This window comes from Aphelocoma coerulescens, chromosome 1A (assembly GCF_041296385.1).
Source record: "Aphelocoma coerulescens isolate FSJ_1873_10779 chromosome 1A, UR_Acoe_1.0, whole genome shotgun sequence".
Lineage (NCBI taxonomy): Eukaryota > Metazoa > Chordata > Aves > Passeriformes > Corvidae > Aphelocoma > Aphelocoma coerulescens.
In genome coordinates this window covers 34425314-34451840 of record NC_091014.1, presented here as the reverse complement: position 1 = coordinate 34451840, position 26527 = coordinate 34425314, and the positions used below count along the sequence as shown (strand labels likewise).

At 39.2% G+C, this 26527-nt stretch overlaps 1 protein-coding gene across 10 annotated transcripts in view; it reads right to left on the bottom strand.

Moving 5' to 3' along the window:
- SRGAP1 (SLIT-ROBO Rho GTPase activating protein 1) overlaps positions 1-26527 on the bottom strand; it is a 145649-nt gene that overhangs the window by 31296 nt on the left and 87826 nt on the right. For 8 of the 10 annotated variants that reach the window (XM_068998347.1, XM_068998397.1, XM_068998401.1 and 5 more), the window contains exons 5-12: positions 18567-18749; positions 18050-18178; positions 10703-10924; positions 9846-9947; positions 8009-8206; positions 7805-7889; positions 3545-3572; positions 1091-1193 (exon numbers count right to left, since the gene is read on the bottom strand). In XM_068998347.1, the coding sequence (XP_068854448.1) occupies positions 1091-1193; positions 3545-3572; positions 7805-7889; positions 8009-8206; positions 9846-9947; positions 10703-10924; positions 18050-18178; positions 18567-18749 (1050 nt within the window). Of the gene's footprint in view, positions 1-371; positions 583-1090; positions 1194-3544; positions 3573-7804; positions 7890-8008; positions 8207-9845; positions 9948-10702; positions 10925-18049; positions 18179-18566; positions 18750-26527 lie in introns of those variants that run through there. The other 2 variants (XM_068998354.1, XM_068998414.1) reach the window with 2 other exon arrangements.

Here is a 26527-nt window from a genome sequence, read left to right as displayed (position 1 = left end):
TTTCTCAAAGTCTTTTCATTTCACAGCACCTCCTGTGTAACAATAATAATGAAAATAATAATAATAGTTTTCCTTATACTGAGGGTTTCTGAAAGCTTGACTCAAAGACAGCTAAACCCGCAATGCCACTGAGCACAGAATTTGTTCTGCAAAATGTTTGCCACTAGCTATATTGAACAAGGAAAAAAAAACCTCTGTAACATTCAAACCCAATTCACAGAGCTTGCAGTCAAGAATTTTATTCACTGCATTTATAAATGTATTTTTACCATTTTTAAAAGATTTCTTTCCTGTAGCTGTGTCAGCTAGCATCCAGAGGCACTAATTGTGACGGGCAGGTGCTTGAAAATGAGCAAGAAAATATCCGTCATTTAAGACTACAATCCCTCCAGAGTTCTGCTCTGGTTTAGTTTTGCCTGCTATATTTGTACACTCATTTCTTAATGCAAACTTCTCCCTCCAGGTCTTTGAAAGAACTGATTTTGAGCCAGGCATGAATGCAACCCGAGAGCGAGGCAGAGCTGGTTCTCTTGTCACCAGAACTATACCTGATGTCTCGTGTGAGAGTTCCTTCGGCCTCGGCTAGAAGCATTATTAGAAATAAAAGTATGAGAAAGAAGAAGATAGTAAATACAGCAAAGATACAAGACCCAGAATAGCGGTGATCACAATTTCACACAATATAATAAATTCCTAAAGTCATAGGAAATCAAAATCTGGATATCAAACCCAGGGAAGTACTGCTTGTCCACAGACTTTGAACACTGAAAGTAATGAAAATAACAAGCAGGAAACTCTGGTAAATTGTGGGATGCACCACTACATCCTATCTTCTACATGAAGCTAAGTTTCCTCTTAAAAGCAGGCTGCCAATACTATTCCTACTTGATTAACAAAACTGTAGAGAGGCTAATGTGAGAAACAAATCCCCGTCTTTCCCTTTGACTTCAGGAAGTATTATATTGATCAACCGGGAAAGAAGAGCCCCAGGACAGACTTAAACATAATGATCTGCCTCAGCTTTTGTGAGCTGGTGACCATTATAGTAAGAAGCGTTGAGATCAGCCACTGGGGTGGCTGGTGCCAGTACCTTGATGAACGACTCCAAATCACCATTAAACAACTTAGCACTATACTGTGATCGGGGTCTGGCCTTCCTGTGTTTCTGGGGCTTAGGGGGAAGATTTGGAGGCCTAAGGGAAGGGAATATGATTACTGAGCAAGGTAGAATTAAGTCACACAATAAAATGAAATGTCTGTAAGCTCATGGCAAAACAACAGAACACTGTAAAGGGAGCAACAAACACAGCACTTATCAAATAAAGGCTTTTCATCAAATGTAAGTGTAACACTGATTAAAGAGTGGAGAACTCCTCCATTAAAAATGCATTACTTCTGGATAAATAATGACATTCTTTATGAATGCCTGTTTTGCAGTTTTACCATATAAATTTATTCCAAACACTGCACGATTGGAATGGCTTTTTCTGTTGTGGTCATGCATAAAATGTGCAGCAACCACTGAAATTCAACCTGCCAGCCATGGCAGAACACAGACCACTCCAAGCACGTCTTACCAAGCAGAAAAGTTGCTTCATGCTGGAGAAGCTTCAAATGCAAATTAAAGCTGCTCAGCAGACTCCTAAGATGCTTCAAAACCAAACTGACTGCATTTTCAACCAGAGCCAGGAAGGTTAAACAGCTTTAGCTTTGCACATCCAACCACCAACAACTTCACACACAAAAAAACCCACCTTGCTAACAACCTAATGGAATTAAAGGTATACCAACTTGAACAAATAAGTAAAACCAGCATAACACAAAAAGAAGCGTAGGAAGAACACACAAAACTTTGGTCTGCAAAATTTTACCTAGTGTGTTACACCTGTGATGACTACAACTGAAAGAGATTATAGGAAATAAATGCTGTTTGTTCTCTAGGTCACAAACTCCTTTGTGAATGTCACGCCAACAGCTTTCTTAGTTCTCATGCACCAGCACTTTCTATAGGGTTTTTTGGAATTAGCAAAAACTCAAATGTTTTTGGGGGATCAATAAGGCATAGAGCATTCAACAGTGGGACTTCAGTCTGAGTACTATCTGCTATTTTAAACTCATCTTTAAATATATCCTCTTCCCACCGACAATTTAACTTTGACCTTGAAGAACATTTCTGTTTGCATGTCTCAGAGTCTTACAGGAAATGTAACTGAACCTTGGGGCAACAGGCAGGGCCCAGCCAAAGCCCAGGAGCTGGTGCTGAGTAACAGATGGGCAGGCTCTACTCCTCAGAGTATCTTTCTCTAAGTGACCAGCTGTGAGGAGATATGAGGTAAGATGGCTTCACTGCTCCCCCACTTTACTAAGGTAAAATCATTGCCTAAATCCACCATCTTCTTTCAGCTGTTTACACAGCAGGGAACTTAGGATGATGTGAGCCTGATGAGTCGCCTGCTTTGGAGTCAAGAAAGGAGGTTTTTCTCATTAGACATAAACTTGTCATTTCCACGCATTCCTGGAATGGTAACCTCTGGAGGCAGAGTTAAACATACAGTTGTCAGAATTAATGTCAGCAACTGGGAAGAATGCTCTGATTTGTTACCACTTTTCAACTGACGTCATATAAGAAAAGTAGTTGAGCAAGTCCAACTATACAGAGCTAGAAAAGAACATGGGAGTGGTGGGAGAAAATCTGGTGTAAAGTCTGTAGAGATGTCCCGGCAACATTGGGACCAGGCAAGGTGGTTCTTGAAGGCACTGGGCAAGGATGTATTTCACGGAAAGGGAAGAGCAAGACCAAGAAAGTTGGGCTGGATGTTCCTGCTTTACCAGGACACACTGCCTGTAGCAGTGACACACACAAGTGGCAGCTGCAAATCCAAGCAGTTGCCATTGCCCCCCTCCTAGTCTCTGGGGGCTGCAGAGCTTATCCGGGTTTATATCTGGAGGCAGCTTCAAAGGTGTGGCATTACACAACTGAAAAAATACGTGCATCACAAAGCTGGGAGATCCAACACTGAATCCCTTCTCTTCTGTGGATATACAGAGCCATTTAAGTACGGAATACATGGATGCTGGGGGAGGCAGGTATTTGTGTCCACAGCTAGGTTATCAAAGACACAGCCCACTGACCAAACTGATCTTCCTACCAGGTTCTTTTAAACTGTGTATCCTGACCAAGGGAATTACAGACTATGAGGGGCAAGGTATCTCTTGACAACTGAAAAATATTTCTTTTCTAGCACCGAAGTGCCCCCTGCAACTTCCAAATCTGATGTGTGATTCACAAAGATTTTTAAGGATCTCCCAGCTTGTCCCACCCTTGACACTGGCCAAAGCAGCTCACAAGAATGAGGAAGATGAACAGTCTGGTCCTTTACTCATCAGCATGCTGAAACAGAAATGCTGAATGTTAAAACACACAGGGTCTATACATAATTTACGTAACAACAGCAACAACCCTTATGAAGTTGTTCTAAAACTTGTAAATTCTAGGATTTTACCTACTTTTAACTCCAAATGAAGTCAGATAAAAATATCTTACCTTGTTGTCATGTATTCAGCCCTGTGACCTAGAAAGTTCAATGAACAGGAAACAATGATTTGTAGGTTTTAGGTTGAAATTTTTGTACCTAAATTACACTTAGCAAATTATTTTTAGTCCTAACCTTCATGCTACCAGCAAAAGATACACAACTATACAACAAACAGGGCAGTGTAGTTATCTACTATCTCCACAGTTCCATTTAAAATACAAACAAAACCCATGTTGCAGAACAACTTTTAAGAAGCCTGCCCACAGATAAAGAGTCACTTGATACTGTAAGTAATTTCAAGTAAAATTCCAAACAATGTCTATTGTTGGTGCTCATATGTTTCAGTGGCTAAATCAGTATGGAAATAGAGCTGTGCCAAGATTAGATTACATCTCCCCCTGCGCCTTGTGCCTAAACCTGTTCAGTGCTGAAAATACAGAGCTCTAGACACAAGTAGTTATAGAAAGACTTCCTACTCTCTTTTCTCTGTGTATTGCAGGAAAAAAGTACAACACTATCACTGAGAAACACCACAGGGCACTGCAGGGAATTGTAAAGAAGCAAATATCATATTCCAGAAAGGCTCCTTTGCAGATCAGCATACCAGTAAGTCAGGCATGCCTGACTCATCATAATGAAAAACAAAATAATTAAACAGGACAAAGATCATGGTATGGTAAGTTCCAATGAGCCAAACATTGCCAAAGGGAAATTGTGCGTTATTAATTTATTAAAAATCTTTGAACATGTCAGTAAAATACTGGATAAAGAAGAATCAGTTCAATTAATTTACTTAGGCTTTCAAAGGCTACTGATAACTTTCTTCACAGGAGATGACTTAAAGCCATTAAACAGCCATAGATATAGTGGCAAAATATTCTCACTGATCAAAAAGTGAATCAAAGTGAAGTGAAGAAAAGGGAAACCCAGTGGGCTTAAAATGGTCTTTTCTCATCATGGCAGAAAATGTAACAGCCTTGCCATTAGGACCATTTATGCAATCCATCCGGCAGTTACTAATGTCTTGAGAGATCACAGCAGCTAAGGAGGCAGAGCACTGTGCAGATGACTGAAATACTTTTGTATCAAATCCTGACAAAACTATGAAAATCTTCAAAGGGGTTAAGTGACATGCAGTGCAAACAAAATTCACTATTAACATGTTCAAGTAAGGTATTAGGGAAGAATTAAACACCTATACCAGTGAACGGAACTATGGATACAAACTTTGAAAATCACTCTGAGCTTCACTTGGGCTAGGTCTAAGTACACATCTCAATTCAAAAGTGACACCAAACCAGCTTGTCAGATTCCAGGACTAATGAGTAACAGTGATATGAAAACCACAGTATTATGTGCCAGTATTCAGATGCACACTAAGTACTGCACAGTACTGAAAATCCTAGTCTGAAAATGTATTTTCCAGTACCAGAAGAGTGTGGATCCCCTGAAAGTGGCACAAAGAAGCAGCTCTGGGAAAAATCTCTGACATTAAGGCATGTGAATCTTGTTGGCATCTATTTTAGATAGGGGAAAAAGAGAGATCAAAGAAGAGTATGAAAAATAACCTATAACAGAAAAAGAGTAAGCCAGGGACTTCTCCCTACTCAGGTTACCAAGGGAAATTCACTGAGACTAAGAATCCCAATAATAAATGGTAGTAAAACAGATGTTACAAATGCTGTGCCTGGGGGATTTTAAACACATCTTTGATATTTAACAGTTTAGGGCAAAAGGTGTCTGGGTCTTAGGGACAATTTCTTCTATAACTCCTTGTTTTCTTTCCTGCACTTCTCTTTTCTTTGTTAATTTCTTCCTTCAATAGAGGAGCCTTTGGATCAGGATTAATATGAGCATGAGTGGGCTTCCTATGTTTAGTATCAATTTCATTTGAGTGTTTCTTATTTACTTTCCAAGTCTGTAGATACAGATTCAGCACAGAGCACTTCATCTGTCTTTCCTGTGCAGATCATGAATATGTATCTGCTGTGTCCATAAACAGCAAGACTGTAGTAGGCAGGTGATGAACCAGAATAGAAGCCAAATGCTGTTAACATTATGGACACCAGATGGGAACCTGGACTGATCCTTACACTGTATAGTAGCAAGAAAGGGTGCCAAAGGAAAACTTGCAGCTGATACAATGCTCTCCTTCTCCCCCCATTCTCCCTAGCTTTATTTAACACAGCACACTGTGCTATTTGTCTAGTCTTGTTGACATGAAAGTTTCCAGAAAAGGCAGTTTGAGGGGAGCAGTTCACTTCCTACAAATTCATTTTTATATTAGCAGTAACATTCATATTTCCACTGTAATTCAATCCTTTCAATCCTCCCCATTCAAGAAACTTTCAGAATCCAGGTCCTCTGTCCCAGGCATGGGGATTTTAATGCAGGACATGCCTCAACTGAAGGGGATACTTGGAACTTTTTAACCGGTAAAAGTGATGGCTTTCACTCCAAATACCAGCTTTGAATGTGAATGTGTATGTTTGGGGTACTATTTGTATGCGCCGTGCTATGGAGATGGGACAACAAATATGTGCAAAAGCACAGTGGCCAACACAGATTAACTACGTGGGGGTTGCAGCTGGTGTGTAGAAGGGAGCTCTTCAAACAGAATAGTCCAAGCATGCCCCAGCATGGCAGAATGGCCCAGAGCCTAATGGCAATTTATCACTTAGGTCACCCTGCTGAGAAGTTTTTCTTTAGGTTTCCTTTCAAAGAATTCTTTTCTTACTTTTTTCCAACATGGTTAATGCAGCAGATTCTGTTGCCTTTTGTTTCCCTCCCTTTCACTTTATTTTTCTAAATATATTTTCAATGAGCTTCAAGGAGAACAATGACCTCTTTTTTTTGACTAAAGTCAGCTGCACACTTTTTTGTGCAAATAAACTGCTCACCATACACATTCAAAATAAAAATCTATTAAATGAAAACTTTCATGAGAAAGAAAATAACACAGGTAGCTGTCTAAAAACAGCTACCATCTTCTACAGTTCAGTTTTGAAAGAAAATGCTGCTTATATCCTACCCCCAACCTCAGTCACTCCCTGGACAGGGGCTTCGTTTGGGTTAAAGCCACTGAACTGCTAATAGCTGTTTAGGCACCTCCATGGGATTTGTGCATCTGGGCTTTTGTATTTAAACCAAGAAGAGATGTGATTAACAACAGATACTTGGCAGTAAAAAGAAAATAAGCTGACACATCTTTTAGAGACATTCTTTTAGCAAACAGGTTTTCTTTCTTGAGTCTAAACTTTGAGTCTCTAACCTCCAGGAGAGGATTTTTACTCTTTGTGGTGTAATCTCACTTCTTCTCCATTCTGTTCCACTCTCTGTCTAGTCCTCAGGTTTGTACTGCAATTCCCCTTTTCCCTTTGGTGCATGTGGAAGTGTCTGGTGGGAGGGCTGGTAAGAGACAGGCCAGAACTGTGCATAGTGTGCGATTCATTACTGCCTTAATTCAGCTTTACTTCATTTGATCTTTACTTCTGCTGACTTGCTTTAGATTTTAAGATGTACTTTTAAAAACTGTGGAAAGTGTTCAGGACAATGGATAATTCTCTGCTATTGTAATTTGTAATGCAATAATTTTATGTGCAATAATGATAATCAACAGGTATAGAGCGATTAATGAAGTTTTCATTCATTTAAGTTTACAAAATGCAAATACTTTGTAAAAAATAACACTAGATTAAGTCTATAAGAAACCTACTACTGACATTAGTGAGGTCAGGATTTCACCTTTTACCTTTGATAAATGCTCCACTGAGTTGTTAGGCTGCAAGAAGGACATTAGTGTCCATGTGTTAGAAATGCTGCACTAGTGAGTCCATTGTACAAGATGCATCCTGGATAATCTATGTGCTTTAAAAAGATCACTCTCTCTCAAGTCTTAAAAAAAACCTCAAGTCAACAGAAATTGTTAGGATGTAGGAACAGTACATTTGTCACAGCTCTTAAATCAACCTGCACTGACTGTGTCGCTCCCCTTTCAGACATGAGATTTTTCATTCAATAGCTCTGTCGCCAGATAGAGTCACTTGTCTAAACATCTGTGCAGTGGAAGTATGTGTTGAAGAAGAAAAATCAATTTATTGTGTGTACTCTTACCACTGCACCAAAACTGTGACTGGTAAAAATCAAATCTATGCTTACTGGACAATTAAGCCTTAAGTTTTGTAATTCTTTTCCTGTGTATCTTTGGCATTTCAGTGGCTTCACTGTATAGCTTGGAAACAGTTTTCAGTTTACTGTGTGACATTTACCTTCTCCAAGTGTCCTCTGCAGCAAGTCATGTTTTGCTTGAAGTTTTGTGATGAGATTGCTACCTTCCAGATATTCTCTGAATTTCTGTAGAGATGCAGATGAATCTATTACTATGCATGACACATAAATTCCAGGAACTTCTGGATAATGTTTACTTCAGGTGTTTGGTCTGTATCACATAAATGAAGAAGTAACCAACATACCATGAAATAGAATTGCTCTGTTTCCTGCTGGTTTGCTCTTCTTTTTGCAATGCTAGGCTTACTCAGGTATGTCTCAGAGACTGTTGACTTCACAGACTCTGTTGAGCGACTGTGCTGGAAACACTCTGACACATCATAATCTTCAATGGTGACCATATCTTGTATTGTCTGCAGGGTAGCCTCTGTTGTTTTCTTAACCTGGTATTAAAAAGCACAATTTGCCAAATGCAACATAAGTATATATATAGGAACAGCTTAGGAGGGAAACTCAGTACTCGCAGTAATTCTCTGGTACACTCCCCCAAACAAACTGGTGTGCAAATGTGAAAAGTTAGATGTGCTATAACAGATATCTATGTAACAGGTTTCCTGTCTAGTTCTCTGCTTTACCGTGGTATAACCCACAAACACAGATGTACTCTTGTGTTGCCTTTGTAGTGAATCAAGCATTTGTTTGAAATTAAAATTGAAATGTGACATGATTTGGTTATGGTCCCTAATCTAGGAGGCAATAGAGATGATACACTACTCTGGAGGGTCAGCTCTCCTAAATGTGGTCAATGTGTTATACTAAATATGTACATCCAGGGATCTGGATGTGGCCAGAACAACGTCATCCTCCAAGAAAACAATCTGTGACCCTGTACTGTGCAGTGCTATGATGAGGGGCATGGGGATGTTTAGACTGCAGAAGTGGACAGCAAGGGCTCGAGAAAGAACAATTTACACCAGACTCCCAGCCCTTCCTGTGACCTATGCAGCACCACTGCTCATAGTGGAAACCCAGGCATGGATGCTGTGGATGAGGGATGCAGTTTCCACAGTGCAATAAAGTAACCGTCAAGATTCACAAGGATGTGATTTACTTCCCCGGTTCTGCTTCAGATGGAGTCTCTATCAGGGTCAACCAAATCATGGACACTTCTACACACAACTCCAATGTGGGCAAATATTCCTTCCATGCCTGTCAAACGTTATTTCTGCCCCATGCCCTTCACTTCGCTGAAAGAAATAATCTTTCCTCTTCTGTCTTTGTTACCTTGAGAGACTTTCTGAATGCAAGTAGTTGTTTCTTTTTTAAAGATGACTGTACATGTCTCACGGATATTAATATTTTGTTCTAGACATTCAACATACAAACTACAATGAGAAAAACTGGCATCCTGGAAACTTACCAGTAAAGTACATGAAGAAATTAAATTATTTCTATGTTTTCTTTTAAAAATAGATTCTCATTTAAACTGAAGGACTTTAACATTGTCTTAACTGTGATAAAAGTGAATTTTATTTCCACTGCCAGAGCAGGGGGGAAAGAGAACAGCACTGTTTATTCCATATTTTACAAAAATATGCACTTTATTTTGCTGTTCCCGTCACAGGCATTCATTAGTCATGTTTATGAATAGCTGTAGCTGAGAGCATAAGAGATCTTGAGTCAGCTACCACAAAAGACAGTTCAAATTCCTTTGTACTACAGAAGTAGCAAGTTGAGGACTGGACAGAGGGTGGTCACAGAAGACAGTAACTGTTCTCAGTGGCTTTCTGTCACAAGAATTTAAAAATATGTGCTCTAACAAGTTTACACAGAAGCATCTGCAAAATGCAGAACTCAGTAATGTGAATGTATGGAGAAGTAAAAGACAAAGTTTTCAAACCTCTGTAAAGCAGGTGAGGATATATCTTAGCATATTTGCCAGTATTTGATTTTTAAAATTAAAACCACTTATACAGATTGGAGCCACTTCAGGGTCATTTACAAGCTTTTGGCAAGGTAGAAAACACTGCACCTTCCTGAAAATGATGTTCAATGCTTAGCCCTTGCAGACATAGGTCTTACCTCCTCATTTTCAATTTTGAGTGTAGCCAATCGTGACTGTAGTTGTTGATATCTAAGCATAAGCTCTGCTTGCACAGGTTGCTGGGCAGTGACCTGGCAAACCTAAAGAAGAATCAAAAAGAGCTGTAAGATGCAAGTAATTAAAAAAAACAGTCAATAGTCTTTGGTTGTTCTTAAAACTAGGTGAATTCCTACCAAAGCTATTAAAACTTAATAAAACAGACAATAAAATGTGTCCATCTAAATTTAAAGTATTTATATGTTACAAGGTGTGGAAGTATGTACTACAAGCACAACCTTTTTCTATGTCTGCTTTTTGTTGCTTTTGTATCACACAGAAATGCAAACCCCAGAGTAACTTTCAGAAAAAAAGATGTACATGGGTGATTTTGAATTCTGCTTTGCTACTGGGCTTCGGTATAGCAGAACAGGGCACAACTGTACCAGTATGCCTGAAATCTCCAGATGATAAAATGGGGGAAGAAGAAGGGGAAAAGGCTGCCTTGCAGCATGAATTATTTGGAGCGGCTCTGCAGCTGCTCTCAAATCGCACCCACAAACTCTGTTATGAGTGATGCAGGTAGTAAAGACATAAAGTCACTGCTTACACTGGTGCTGGACTGAGCACAGGTTGGCCAGCAAATTTATAGCAATGTCATTATGAGTGATACAGAATATAATGACACGTAACAGTTTTTACATGAGAACTTTGAAGAAACAGACAGTGCTGCAAGTTTTGCAGAATGTTATTGCTGATCTTTTGGGTAGCTTTTACCAGGCTCTTTGTTAAAGGGAATAAATTCTCTATCCTGGTATACAGAAACAGTCACTATGGGGATACTTATCAGTGTACAGACCTCATCACCCATATGAGATTGGAACTCAAATTTCATTGGTGGACAAAAAGCAGTGGGGTACATTTCCATGAATCTCTGCTTGTCACTGCGTGGCTCCAAGCTGTCAACTGCATTTTCAATGATGTCTAATCCCTCATGCCTGGAAGTTTCAAGGTTATACTCTGCAGACAGGTATGTTCTTAGGGCTCTGTTCAGACTAGCGTGGTATCCAAGATCACAACACTAAAAAAACAACAAACAGAAAAGACAACAAATTTAAAAGGAGGAACACCATTCCAATATCTCAGTCCTGAAACTGTCACTAAAATTTTCTGTCCTGAAATTTTTCTATCTTTGAAGTATTTAACAAAATATCTTCTAAATTAAAACACACTCCTGGGGTCAACACAGTACGTAGTATCCTCATTTTGTTGCAAAGATTAATTGACAGTTTTAGAAAAGAGATCAAGTGTACATGTGTGACATTTTGCTTATCAGACAGAAGAGCAGGCACTGTATTTATATCAAAAGAAGTCTAGGACTACACACACAAGTGGGCTTTTCAGTATCAATACCATGTGTAAGCCTTAAAGCACCTATTTAAACCCACCCTGGCATAACTATCATCTAAGTTAATGACAGCACCAAAGTGAACTTGAAGCAATTCCTGATTACCACGCCTGTGCCCAAATAAAAACATCTACAAATACCTTGAGCTTTCTGATGCAAAATGAATGGTTTAACATCTTTTCCACTGATGGTGAAAATGTCTTTAATGTACATCTTATTTCCCATGCTCATACAGAGCCAGCAATGTACATTATGTTACTAAACGCAGAAAGTCATAACTTATGTCCTTTTTTTTTCTATGAAATGGAATGTAATTGAAACCTAATTGATAAAACATAAAGTTTTGTTTGTTCTTGAATTTTAAACATCCTCAGTTCCCATTATTAATGTTTGATTAATATTTTAGAGAACAGCTGAGTATTTTTAAAATGTCACAGGAGTAGCACATCAACTGAATGTTTCCCTACATCGTACAGTAAATACCCTCAGTTTCTGCTCAGTGAGCCTCCAGGTAAGGGGAGATGTCACCTCAATAGTGGCACATCAGTTTGCTAAGAGCTGCATACAAAGCAGTGCTCTTTATTCAAACAGGTGAGATTTGCCCCCATCAGAGGCCACTGCCTGGCCAGAGCAGTTGGAGCAGTCTGCTTTACAGCATCCCTCAGTCCCCAGCCACTTTCCTTGGGTGCCCACCCACAGCCTGAAGCCATCCATCCCTGCAGGACTCACAAGGTAACTATGGAGTTGGGTGAAGAAGCAACTTGAACTCAGCCCACTGTACACTATATGCATATATACACCTTTTATATGAGTACTTCCCTCACAGGTATTACAAACACCACAGGACTGATAGGATCACATTCCTCTCCCTTTCCTCTTATTTGAAAAAGGAGAGAAAGAGAGAGAGAGACAGACATTGAGTTGTACACGCTACATGGGAAAGAGCTTTCAACCTATTTACCGTACCAAACCCTGTGTATAGAAAGGAATGAAACACTTCACTTATGAGTAGAAGGGAACAAGACTTCACACCTTGACTTAGGTATGGTAATGACTACTGATGAAGCTGCTCTCTGAAATCTAACAGAGAGCTGTTTTATTCACAACAAAGCCTCCAGAAAGACTAAGTTTTCACTCCTAGCAAGTACTCCTGGTAGTGACTGCAGATGGGACAGTGGCTCTCCAAAAAAACAGATGATGAACCATTCAAATAAAATGAAAAAGATGCCATGTTCAATCAAACACACAGATGTTAACCTCACTCTTTTGCATTTATAAAATGGAAATTTGTGTTACACTTACTAAAACAGCCACTCAACTTTTATACTAAAGCGCATCCATATTTCAAAGAACACCAGCCTCAAAAATATTGTTTCTAAAAGGAAAAGTCTCTTGGTGTTTTTCTCTTGTTCTATGTCAAATCAGATCTCATATTTAATTCACTATCTTGGATGAAAAAGACAGACTAAAAGTGCTGATAAGAAAGTGAATTGGGACAGCTGTTTTATTTCATGTGCATTAGTTTCAGAGAGACCTCATGGAAGATTAAACTGAAAAGGAATTAAAAATAGAGGGCAATGCCAGGTTTAACATTGCCAACTACCCATGTGTTATAAAACTACAGCCTGAATTTTGGCTCTAGTGGATTAGTCTGAGTATCACAAGAAAGCTTACTGATTTACGATTAGAGCTGTGTGGGTTTCTGATGCAGCTTTTTTGCAAGCTGGAATATAAGATTGCAGCCTTTATGCTGTGACATAACTTCATTGTTTAACCCTTAATCCACACAGTCACACGATCATTTTTGGGAAGTGGTGACAGCTGAACAAGGCAACAAATACGGCCTCTCGGACAAGAAGAGGATTTTTCAAATGAAGCAGAATATCCTGCCAGGCTAAGGCATTTACTTGTAATGCCAATGCCAGCAGAGAAAACAAAAATTAAATGCAGATCATGAACTAATGCCTTATCACATGTATCTTTTTGAATCGAATTAAAAACATCTGAATTTGAAATTTTTCTTCAATTACTCATGTAAAAATAGAATTGGTATGAGGGAAGTTATTTTTTAAAAGCAAAACTAAACACTCAGACATCACAACTCTTAATTCTGCTACACCATAGCCCACTTTCCCCAAAATCTGGAGACACAGATCATAACTGGGAAACATCTGTCATAGTATCAACTCGTGGCTACCCAGAAAGAAATGTATTGTTTTAATCTGCTGAAAAGATGGTTTAGAAAAGAGAGTTGTCTAGAATGGGGACAGCACTTTTGGTATTTGTTCATTACTGAGGCCAGAAGTTTAAGATATTGCCACTGAACTGCCACCCTGACCAACCACATTTTCTCTCATCATGCTTGGAAAAATCAATCATCAACCTTTTTGGTGCTGCAAAAAAGTACTACATGTATGCAGACACACATGCACACATATTTACAGGATTTTCAGGAAAAATCTGTAGATCTGTGGAAATACTTGTACAGTTCAAGTGAGCAACCACACTTAGCCAAAATAAATACGAGTCTCAGAGGTTCATTAGTCAGCAAACTGAGGGTACAGCCTGGGTGGTTATCTACCTATGGGTCTGCTATCTATCTATGGGCTAGAGAGGTGAGATGTCACTTCGTGCAGTAAGACATGACGATGAAAAATAAGAGAATGAAGTCACAGACTATGAGTTTGTTTGCATTTTGGGATTCATGAAGACTTTTGATTGGGCAAAGTGGAGGGAGATGAGGGATGCATTTGGGATATGTGTGAAAAATTAATTTTGTAATTTGCATTTTATTCTTATTTGGAATTAAATCTGAAGCAGTCTCAAGAGCATTTACTGCCTTTACTGTACCCCAGAGTATATTTAGGCTTGAACAAAACAAACTGCAGTGCTTAGCACAGAGCTTCAACCAAACCAAGCTGCTCTTATTTCATTTAATTTTGTTTCAGGAATAGTAATAAAATTCTAATTTCAATGGAGAGAGGAATTCATAAAAAAAGCCTTAACCTCTGAATAAGTCACTTTCTAAGTATTCTGTTACACAGACATCCACATTCAAATCAAAGGGATCTGGCTGTACATATCATATTTATGAGGACTTACGTAATAAAGATCAAAAGTGCACACACTTTACCCTAGTTTTAAATTTGGTTTTACGAATGATTAATAAAGAACCTTTACATAATGAATTAAGTTCACAATAGCTAAATGTTCCTTAACTTCTTAACGATCCAAAGCATGCAAACTGCAATTAGACATTCAAAAACTCCACTTTAAGAAAGACCAACGCATTATTATTTTATTTATTTCAGCAAGAGAACTACAGTGAAGTTGCTTTGATTACTATTTCCTAGTATTTACCTTCAGATCATATAGAGAGAGTAAGACGATAAGTTTTCAGACAGTAAGTCTCAAAAAAGGTCCTTATCTTCCTCTTATACTCACGTAAATTTAATGAACCTAAATGAGTAAAAGTATGTGCCATATGGACAGATGCTAGCACTAACAGCCAGATTAGCAGCAGTGTGTAGCCTGTCGTTCCTCTGAAACTCAAAATCTTAAAAAGAAATTCTATATACTAGGTAAAGCTTATTTAATTCAGCTAATCTTTACTGTTTTTTACAGATACAAATAAAGAAAATAACTAATTCTGTCCTCCACTTGAACTAGATCCCACTCTAGTCAGCAGAGAAGAAATATTTAACAGAAAGTTCAAATTCCTCTAGCACAGTATGAAGAGGACAGAAATACACTGTGCATATCAAATCCTGTTTATCTCTCTGCTTCTTTGCAAATATTAGTCTCACCTCTCAGCTCACTAAATGCACTAGATCATCCAGCTAAGACTCCAGCAATATTTTTATATTGCTTTTATCACAAGAGCTTCAAATGAGCAACACATCATAATTTTAAGTCAGAAGCCCTGAGCTCTGTTAATGAAATGATGGAGTTGAACAGTTCAGACTGAGTTCAGATGGGAACTGTAATTTATGATTTTTCCATATAAGCCTCATATATGGAAAAGGCAGCAAAGTCCAAATGAAAAATAGGTGGGGTTTCTTTTGGTAAAAACAAGTAGTTCCACTATCCTCCCCAACCTTGTTAGAAAAAAATTTATTTAACTGTTTACTACATTATTTCATGTATTTATCCCATTTTTATCAGACCTATTTTTCACTAACATAAGAAAACATTCCATTTCATTTATGGGCAACACCAACAGCTTGGAGAGATCTAAATTCCTTCCATGTTAACTGGAAGTTGGACACAGAGGAGAGGTAATCTCCTTCTGTACAAGCAGTGAGAGAGAGTTCAGGGAAGCACAGGAAGTCAGGCAGGAAAACGGGGACAAAATAGAAAGGGCAAACAATGAAATTGCCACCAGCTCTGAAAACTCCAAACTGTCCCACGACATTAACAGATTTACAAAATGAGGTAGTCTGGACTGTTGCAACATATGGCCACTGGGAAGCATGTCTCACATTCCAATGATATAACTCCAAAACCTTGCCAAGACTCTTGCATTTACAAAAAGAGTTTCCTTTGTCAAGTGGCAAACACTCTGTCTAAATACCAACGCTTTCACAGCATATTCTGATTAAATACAAATGTCTGAAAGACGCTTCATTTAAACGAGCTCACAACTGGATTACATTTGAAGCAAATTCTGGTTGCACATGTTTATAGTCTACTCTTACAAAACAGTGATGCAAAGGGCAGCTAGACTTTCCATTTAAATTCCTTAGGGAAGAGTAATTTCTCAAGCCATTTCGCCAAAAGAATGTTACTGTGTACATTGGTCCATGGCTTTCAAAAAGACAGAGCAGATACAATTTTTTGGCATTAATAAATATTGTAGAATGTATATTTTTGTTAAAGACTAGCAGTTAGGAAGCTCTAGTCTTCATGGTTGTGTAAATACCTTTACATACACTAACTCCAATGAGTGTTGTCTCTGTGTATGTATGGCCAGAAAGCTTCACATCCCCTCCCATCACAACTCTTTGCAAAGCTCCAGGCTTGTGGTTCCTCCCCTCAGTTTTCACTGCTACAGAAACCTCTGTGGACATCACCGAACTGGGTAAGAATCAAATGCATTTTCCAACCTGGTAAAGTTTTGACCATTTAGGAACACATACTGGACACATTCTCTGAGAAATGTGAATTCCGAAAGGGAAGGCAGGAGAGGTGACAAAATGAGCATCTTTCCAGCTTCTGAAGGGGTGAGGGGGCTGGGAACAAAAATGAAGAGCCCTTTCTTTCCTTCCAGCATCCGAGAAGAACTCATGAAGTTCACACATATGAGACATGCCCTAACTAGAGACGAAAAATTTGTCATCCTTTAAGCAGTAACAGGAAAATCATCTGTTAGGTAGGGTCAACTTCTCACTTGGGGGGTACCCCAGCAGGTACACTGCTTGTCCTTAGTTTTCTGCCCTAATCATCCACCTATAGATGCTGGTAAATGCTTTCATTGCCTGGGAAGCCTAGATGGGTGGAGCAGGTTGCACAAGTGGATGGATTCAGATTAGACAGGGTCAAGCCACAGGCAGAATAAACCAGAAGAAATCAGAAGAAAACGTGCAATAGCAACCAGGAAAGGAATAAAAGAGATGTTGAGATCGAGACAGAAAAAATTACTGAAAATACAAAAAATATTCATTGCCATCTTTTATAGGAAAGCAAGAAAGGAACGAAGCAAAACCATTTGAAAGGGAAAAGTTATAACAAAATCAGGCAAGATTTTACAAATTACAGAAAAACTAGAAATGACAAAGAAACCGTCTATCAGTATTCAGATGACATATAATAAAACACGTACATGCAGCTATTTTAGTCCATTAATCTCAAGAAGGCATTTTTCCCTTTCTCTGTGAAGCTTTGCTTCTCCAGTCAGTGGAAAGGAGAAGGCACTTGTCAAATTCTGTATTAATTTATTCCATATTAGAAACCAGAGCTGTATATGAATGTTGTTTACTATTGTAAGTAATGTATGTTACTGTAGCAGTAGCAAACATATTCAAATACCTAGGATTTCAAATGGGCCACAGAGGCATACCCACTAAGCTATTTAACCCTACACTGCTAGTGAATGAATGTTCTGGGGCTTGTGCTTGCTGTCTCTGTATTTTCTCTATCCCATATAAAGTCAGCTTACAAAGAGGGTGGGATGCGTTAGACTGCAGGATGCTCCCTCCGCATCATGTAAACATGCCAGTCATACAGGTTATGGAGACTAAATGCTGGCACAAGTCAGCATTAGTGTATAACCTCGTTCTTCTAGGATGTTCTCATACAAACAACTTACTGAAAATAACTAACACGTGTGTCAACAGTATAGAGTACAGGATTGATTGAGTCTGTTCTTCAAACTACATGAAGTAAGAATAAGAAGCCACCATATATATGATTCAATGACTAAAGGAATGAAACCAAAGAATTTTGAAAACATGGAAGAAATTCCTTCTTTAGAATTAAATACCACTAGATGACCACTTAAGAAGTTTATCTTGTAAAAACTATTTATATCCCAGAAATCGTACATAATGGAAATGTCATATTTTCTGTTGACACATGAGGAGCAAACACAATGCTCTAACTTTAAAGGAATGGGTTCACCATCTTATTGGCACTTTATTTTGTGAAATACAAAGTTAAAGGGAAAAACTTCTGATGATATCATACATTATTATAAATAGTAAGCAGGCAAGCCATATGACTAATGTATTCCCTTTAAAGCTGAGAAAAAGTGTTATTCTTGAACAGAATAAACATAAAAAAAAATGTGCCAATACTTACATCAATTAAATCCGAAAGGTCGTGAATATAATACTTGAAAACAGAAGCATTAGTTGCTTCAAGGGTGAGCAGGTATTCATTACGGGCCTTAATAGACTTCAGCTTGTTTTCAGAATATTTTGCTTGACGCTAGGAAAGACATTGCATATTAACGTGTTTTAATTACTTCATTTTTGGTATGCAGCAAAAATGGTAACAATTCAAGCACACATTCCTAGTAACAAGAAAGAATCTTAATTTCCAGCCTGTTATATATAGAACAAATATAATACAAGTGAAAACTTAGTATTTTATTTCAAATGTGACAAACTATACAGTAAGAATTACACTGGGAATAAAGTATTCCCCTCTCTGAACTGCAATTAGGTCAAGTTATCTATAAACCACTGCTAGTTTATTATGTATACCTTGCTTAATTTTATTTTCCAGCTGGATTTCTCTGTCTAATATCATGCCAAAGAATGTCAGAAATGCACTGAATTTATTTCAAATGAAGCTAAATAAAAGGAATATTTACTTTTTCCTTCATTTTTTCAATCTTTTTCACAGAGCTCCGTCTCTGGTGCCTTTCTTCTAGTCGAATATGAAAAACAGGGTCTCCTGACCTCCCAATCTGTTTTTCTTCCTGCTTCTCTGCCTCCTTCAGTTTGCTTTCTGCACTGATGCTCTCTGCATGATACATGTGGTATGTTTTCATGACCTGGAAAAGACAAGAGTCAAAGGAGAGTTGGAGAAAATGAAAATATAAAGGTATCTACAGAAAAACCAGACGGTCTTTGAGCAAAATATTGTCTTATAAACATGGATCTTGGGTAAGTTTCTTTGCCAATGGAGATTGAGGACTTTCGGTTGCATTTTTCTATTCAGCTTTATTTAACAGTATTCCAAATAGGGATTTTTTCTTTCATTTCTCTGATAGGAAAGAGCAAAAATCATTCTTATTAAATTTCAGGATTCTTGTCTTCAAGTGAAAATCTAAAATAATGAACAACAAAACTAAATCTGTATCAGTACCAAATCTATCTGACATACAATTATCTTCTGGGCTAAGTAACAGCTTGGCTGTGGATATTAAGTGTTTGAAAGCAGAAGGATCCCTTCAGCACTGAGGAAAGGGGAAGGAAGGAGAGCAATGGGAATCTTTGGCCCTGGAGGTAGCTGGAGGGCTGTCCATGGCCTGGAAAGAAGTATCTGCCAACTGTGCAGCCAGCAGACTGGCCCTGATGTAAAATCAGATGAGAGCCGAAGAAGGAGCTGCCTGATAGATAAATTGTGAAAATGTTTTCCCCATAGACCCGAAGTTATCTTTCTTTTATACACGTGCTGAGCCTGCAGATGAGAGAGCTTTTGTTGCCAGTATGCAAATACATGCTTGCCCAGACCACAAAGAGGGAAAGGGACTGGTTTAGCCCAGTCGTCCCTTCTTCAAGCAGGAAAAACCTCTGCCTGAATGCAGTGTAGTGGACAGCAACCAGTCACAACCCCCCCACCCCTACCTCTGCTGGGGAGGGCTGTCTCTGCCCACTTCCAGCAAAGGAAGCGTCATTCTGCCTTCTCCAGTCTTCTTGTTGTTGTTTGTTTCTTTGTGTTGATGTCTTAAGTTTAGAGCACTGAACAAAGCAGGAAGGCATCCTCAGGCAGCCAGAGGCCTCCACTCTTCTTCTCAAGGGTGCCAGAGCTCTCGCCCGCAGATACTATATTTGGGTGGAGGCCATGCAAACCATCCACATTTCCAAAGGACACAGGCAGGGAGGAATCAAACCAGCTGCTTGTGTGACCCATGGAGGAGACAGACTGTTTTGGGAAGCTGCCTTGAAACATTCCCTTGGGAGAGTGTACTTTTTGTTACTGAGTAGTTAGGCTAGCCTTAGGAGTATCCATAGAGTGGCAAAACAGGGAAGACTACAGCTAGATACTGCAAATTTACTGCAGCATGTCTTAGCATGGATCAACACAAACCAACTGCATGCCATGTCAGTGGGTGGCTGAATTCATGTGTATTTCAAGTCCTGTGCAACAGAAAGACAGACACTTTCAGAGAGCTGCAATTTTGCATAGCCATGTATGTTTTACACCATAACTGTGTATGCCACTACTTAAGATGGATGCCACCAATATTAAAAATGAAACAGGCAACTCTTCACCAACTTCCTGTAGTAAGGTAAAACAGTTGGAGACAAGCAGTAAAAAGTGGCCCAGTTTTTATTTGAAGAAATGTATGTTTACAGCTCTGTGGTGAAAAAAACCACACTGCCTGGAGCAATACTTAGTATTATTGCTGCTGCTCCTTTACAGCACACTGTGCTCCAAGGCCTGAGCTGAGTGCAGAGCTCCCTGCCCAAACAGTGCCTACACCCGCTGGGAACAGCTGCTGCCCCACCAGCTCACATCTGCACAGATGAGGCAGAAAAAAACCCCCAGAGACAAATGAAGGTGGGTTAGAAAGAGAAGGCAAGCCCACAGAGCTGAGGCTGCAAGGCTCCCAGTTTAACCAAATAGCGTGTTCAGTCTCTTATATCCTGCACTGTTCCAAAGGCACTCCTAAAGTTGTCGATAACCAGTACCCAGGGAGCTTAACTCATACAGCCACAACTCATAGAGCCACATGGAAGCAAAAGAATTACTGCAAAGAGAAGAAATGGACTTTTTAAAGAAATGGTTTATATAATGAAACAGAGAAGCACAGAAAGTGATATGGCTCTTATTAAAAATGATGGAGAAAGGAAATTAAAAGCAAGGTTGTGCCCTTTTCTTTTGGCCTTTCTATCCAATTCTTTTAAGTGTTTCTTTACATAAAGCTAGAGGTGTTTGCTTTTATTTTTTATCTTTTTTTCTGTGTCATCTCTAGAGACTTTTTAGTTGGTGGGACGAGGCTAACTCATGTGTCTTACCACCTAGAAAAGTTATTTTCTTTTGTACTCTGCTTGCAGAGGGAACTATGGACCCTGATGGAATTAATCCAAGAATTCTCCAAGAGCTGGCTGATGTCATCACAAAACCTCTCAATTTTTGAGCAGTCTTGGGTATCAGTGAAGTCCAGGATGACTGGAAGCTGCCGAACATTGCCCCAGTTTTCAAAAAGGGCAAGACGGAGGACCCTGGAAACTACAGACCTGTCCATCTCACTTCAGTGCCTGGTAAAGCTATGAAGATTATTCTGGGAGGTACTGAATAACAACTGAAAGACAATGCAGTCACAGGTCACAGCCAGCATGGCTTCATGAGAGGAAAGTCCTGTTGACCAAGGGAAGCCAGTTGATGCAATCTTCTTGGATTTCAGTAGATCTTTCAATACTGTCTCTCCGAGTAGCCTGGACAAAATGTCCAGCACACAGCTGGATAAACACACCATGTGATGGATAAGCAATGGGCACAGTTACAGTGAATGGGGTAACATCAGACTGGTGACCTTCATTAGAGGGGTTCCACAGGGCTCCATCCTTGGTCCTGTGCTCTTCAACGTCTTCATTAATGACTTGGACTCAGGACTGGAAGGGATGCTAAGGAAGTTGACAAGTGATACAAAACTGGGAGGAGCTGCTGACTCCCACCAAGGCAAGGAGGCCCTGCAGAGCAAGGCAAACTGGGCAATCACCAACCTCATTAAGTCCAACAAAGGAAAGGTGCTGGACTCTGCACCTGGGATGGGGCAACCCTGGATGTATGGACAGACTGGGGAATGAGATGCTGGAGAGCAGTGCCACGGAAAGGCACCAGGGGGTCCTGGTCAAGGGAAAGTTGAATATGAGTCAGGAGGGCCACCTGTCTCCTGGGGTGCATCAGGCACAGCATTGCCAGCCAGGAAAGAGAGAGAGGATGGGCTCACCTTGAGTACTGTGTGCAGTTTTGGGAGCCACAATACAAAAAGGATATAAAGCTTTTGGAGAGTGCCCAAAGGAGGGCAACAAAGATGGTGAAGGGACTTGAGGGGAAGCCATATGAGGAGCAGCCGAGGTCACTTGGTCTGTTCACCCCGGAGAAGAAGAGACTGAGGGGAGACCTCATTGCAGTCTGCAACTGCTTTGTGAGGGACAGAGGAGGGGCAGACACTGATCTCTTCTCTGTGGTGACCAGTGACAGGTCCTGAGGGAATGGCCTGAAGTTGTCAGGGGAAGTTTAAGCTGGATATTAGAAAAAGGTTCTTCACCCTGAGGGCGGTTGGGCACTGGAACAGACTCCCAAAGGAAGTGGTCACAGCATCAAGCCTAAGTTCAAGAAGCATTTGGACAACACTCTCAGGCACACGATGTCACTCTTGGGAATGGTGCTGTGCAGGGCCAGGAGCTGGACTCAATGATCCTTGTGGGTCCATTCCAACTCAGCATATTCTGTGATTCTGCGACAAATAATATCTGAGAGTTTTCTAACTGCATCTCAAAGCGCCTAAGAGGTGAAACGAGGATTCATTCTGCTTGCCAAAAGCGGTAAGCACTGAAGTTTTTTAAACTATTTTTCTGAATGCCTAGCAGACTAGGCATAAATGTCCTTCTGCAGTGGCTGACACTTCAGCTTGCCTCCTTGTTGGAAGAAGCACTTCTTGAAGGAGTAGAAGTGTATCGCTTGTCTCCACACTGACTCCACTAGCTTCACATCACTGGGGAGTATTTCTTCCTCTCACTGCTTGCTTATAGCACATGCTATCAACTCCAGACTGTCTCACTCTACACTGATTGAAAGGCAAGTTTTGTGGGAGAACTACATGGAACTCATAGTCTCTGTGGGGAACTAAGATGTCTACTTGAAACCCATGTTCTCAAAACAAACTCTGCACAAGTTCTTGGCACAAATGGTTTCCTAAATAACTTTTAAATAAATATTATTATTCCTAAATAATAATAATAAATTCTAAAAAGAAGCCCTCTCTCTGTATTCACAGGACTGGACATCAGTCAGTCAGTCTTACCCAAGCCTCACTAGCTTAGGAATCAATACAGACTCTGTACAGAGCAGTGACCAGCCTATGCATGTGACTCCTGTCCAGTTTGTTATGTTGATAGCACTGCTTAACTCATGCACTAGTGAAATCAGTATTTTGCAAGCCTCTGAGGAAAACTTTTTCATGATTTTTCAGCCTTTTTCATGATGTGTCAATGCTTTTTTAAGAGCTGATATTGCAGCAGCTGAACTTAATTTGAAAAGCGCTAGAGAGACACGTATGGAAAAAATAAATGGGAACAAGCTAGGGAGCAGGCTTCCAAGTATTTCAGTGCATACTTCCTCAACAAATTAGCTTAGAATTTGCATGCTAAATTGCATATATTATTCTTTCCCTTAGCACTATGCCATCTTTTTGCCTTGGAGTTTTAAAGACTCTTAGATGTTGTCAAACATAGTAACAGGCTTTCCTAAATCCTACAAATAGACTTACTGTATGAAAAGTTCTGAGCGTCATAGGCCTCTGATCTGTGAACATGCAACAGATTCATAGATCTGTTATTCAAACTATGAATAATTTCATGAAACAAGCAATAATGCTTCTCAAATGTCCACCAAACTGTTGAACTGACAGACCATCCTGTGAGAGTATCCACTGAACTGACTTTAATTAGTCTCCAAAGTGCTTATTGATCAGCCATGCATTGAAAAAAGAGAGCATGCTGAACTGCCATCCTGACATTTACTGCATTTCTCCACTGTACTGAACCAGCACTGTTAAATGCATATTAGTACCTTCCTAAAATTAAATATTGAGTTTATCTCCTATTAATTTAGCAGGTTTATTCTGCTGATCCAGTGATGTAAAATATAGATTTCTGTCAGATGACAGTGTCAGACTACAAGCAGATGAAAAAGATTATGCTACCCTAACCATGTACTCTCACATTTGTAGGTGACAGACTGTTCACTTAGTAGTATAAACACCTCAATTTTTGTGCCAAAGTTTCACAATCATTCGTAAGAGCTCAGCAAATAGGCTTAAGGCAGAAGATAGTATTTATCACAGGGAAGGGCACATTTGAGTACATCCTTAGATAACTATTTTATTTAAACCCACAGTTGTTATCTAAGCAAATCCATCAACAAGACAGTAATTAGTGCTGTACATCTGTGGGCTATAGGAAAAGAATATTCCCATAGCAAGGGACTGGCTTTCCTTTACTACATGCATACTTCTTTTCTAGAAAACTTCTCAAGCCAAGGGAAGACTGAAAGCTACAGAGTTAAAATATATTGGAATTACTGTGTTAACATGTACTTTATTTTTATAATAAAAATGCATAATTAAGAGCTTTTTCATAGTGTTTCTCAGGAAATAGGCATTTCCTGGAACAGCAGATCATCCCTGGTGTAATTATCATGTTTGAATTGTTATAGAATTGTCGCTGCTAAGCTGTGAGTTCTTATCAGAAGGTGGAGTCATAAGGGTTTTATTAAATTGTGTTAGTTGGTGCTCTGCACAAGAAATAAGTAAAATCTTATGCCAGTTTTACCACACCAGTAGCCTCTAGCAGTAAAGCAGGCTCAGTATGAGCTGTTGTCAGCATCCTGTTCACTCACTTTCAAGCCGAACTCTGATGTGGTTTTAGGAATTGTCACTTATTGATATTCTTATCAATACAGGATTACTGATTTCACCTTCTCAGATCTCTGACGTGCTACAGTAAACTGAACTTTTTAAAGAGAATTCAGATTCTGTGTTAGTTCAGCAAAGAAAAAAAGAAAATCTGGCAGCAACCACCTTGAGAAATTAAACAGCCAAGATTTTTAAAGAGTAAGATAAATCAATGGAAAATGCAAGTGGCACAGAAACCCTGTCTTTTTTAACATCCAAGTTGCTTTGGACTGCCCCTAGTTTTTCATTTTTCTGAGAGCTTTACATTTGCATTGCTTGTGAAATGTGTGATGCCAGTAGGATTAACTTGAAAAGCCAAGTGGGAGACATAAAGATATACTTCTATGATGTGCATCACTTTTCTCCACCATTTGCCCTCAGTCTTACTATGGGAACAGCTCTGTACTTTTAACACACTTGTCACCTTCCTGACTTCTTTGGAGGACATTTATGAGTATGTCCTGACCCCTAAATAAGTCCAGTGGAGACCTCTCTCCAATACAAGAAAAGAGTCTGCCTACCTTCTGTTCCCTATCATTCCCTACCACACAGGTACTATTGTTATATACAATACATACAGTACTTGATCTGACAAGGCAAGGTATTTTAGCTTCCCAGAGAAGTGGAAGAAGAGTTTGACTGGGGAGTTTTCTCTGTTGCAAAGATGGTCTATTGCAAAGTCAATAACCAGTTGTCTCTTTAAATCAACACGTAAGAAGATTTCTAAATCAGTCGGTTCACAAAAAACAACAACCAAAACATCATACAGATTTCTGTGTGAACAACTTTTCTTCCTGTAAACGCCAGGAAAAACTCCTATCTGTGACCCTACACAACTAACTGAGCTCCCCTTTCCCCATCCCCCCTCACTCAAAAGATACACCTCATTGTAGCTTCTATAGCTTATATTCTTACGTAAAGCACGGGACTGATTACTAGCCTGCACTGGCTGAAAGTGTAGTAAGGAGAGGAGTGCAGCTGCTGGGATGCTGCAGACCTGAAAATACCAACTGGCTGGCACAGCCACAGAGAAACCAGGCATAGTTGTAAGTACTTGCCAGTCACAATTTACTGAGCTTGCAAAGATACAGAATGAAGCTTAGCTATTCAATCGTTTTTAGCATGATGTTTTCAGTCATAATTTTAAAATCCGTGCATAGAATTGAAAATACAGAGTTTTAAAATGCATTTTTATTAGTCATAAGACATGTAGAAAACATATGTAATGTAACATTTAAAAATCTTTACATAAAAGAGATGGAAAATTAAAAACTATGGCTTCCCTTAAAAAATTCTGATTATTTCAGCAAAATAAGCCTGCTTTGTTCACAGTTCTAAGAACATCTGAAGTTGTGGTTCACCTGCTTCTGTTCTTATTTTTTCAACAATCCTGTACATGATGAATAGTTTTAATGAGGATGGCACAAGCCAAAGGCTTTAATTTACAGACCTTTCTTGTAAGATAAGGAATGATGATAAGAAATAACCAGATTATTAAACCTTCTTCATACATATTAAAAGCTCTGATACTTGCCCCTCACTCAAAGGCTTTACAGGTATTTAAATTCCAATATGATTTCACATTTTAAGTTATACCTCATGAAGGCATCTTTCTTTTCAAAAAAACAGAACTAAGTAGTAGGGAGAGACTTCAGTATTAGTATATTGCTCACAGATTTGAAATTAATTTGCTTTTTTTTGGACACAAAGATTTATCTCACAGTACTAAGACTGAATTCTTTTTCTTTTACTTTTTCCCCTCTATAAATCATGGGGCAAACAAGAAGATAACATCTCATTTTTGTAAGTGACTGAGAAATGTAGCTGCTGGAGATTAAAATTGTTGATACTTGTTTTGATAAGGGCACTATGATCTTATTCTGTACACAGTAAATGTCATACAGAATTAAAAACCTGTGCATGAG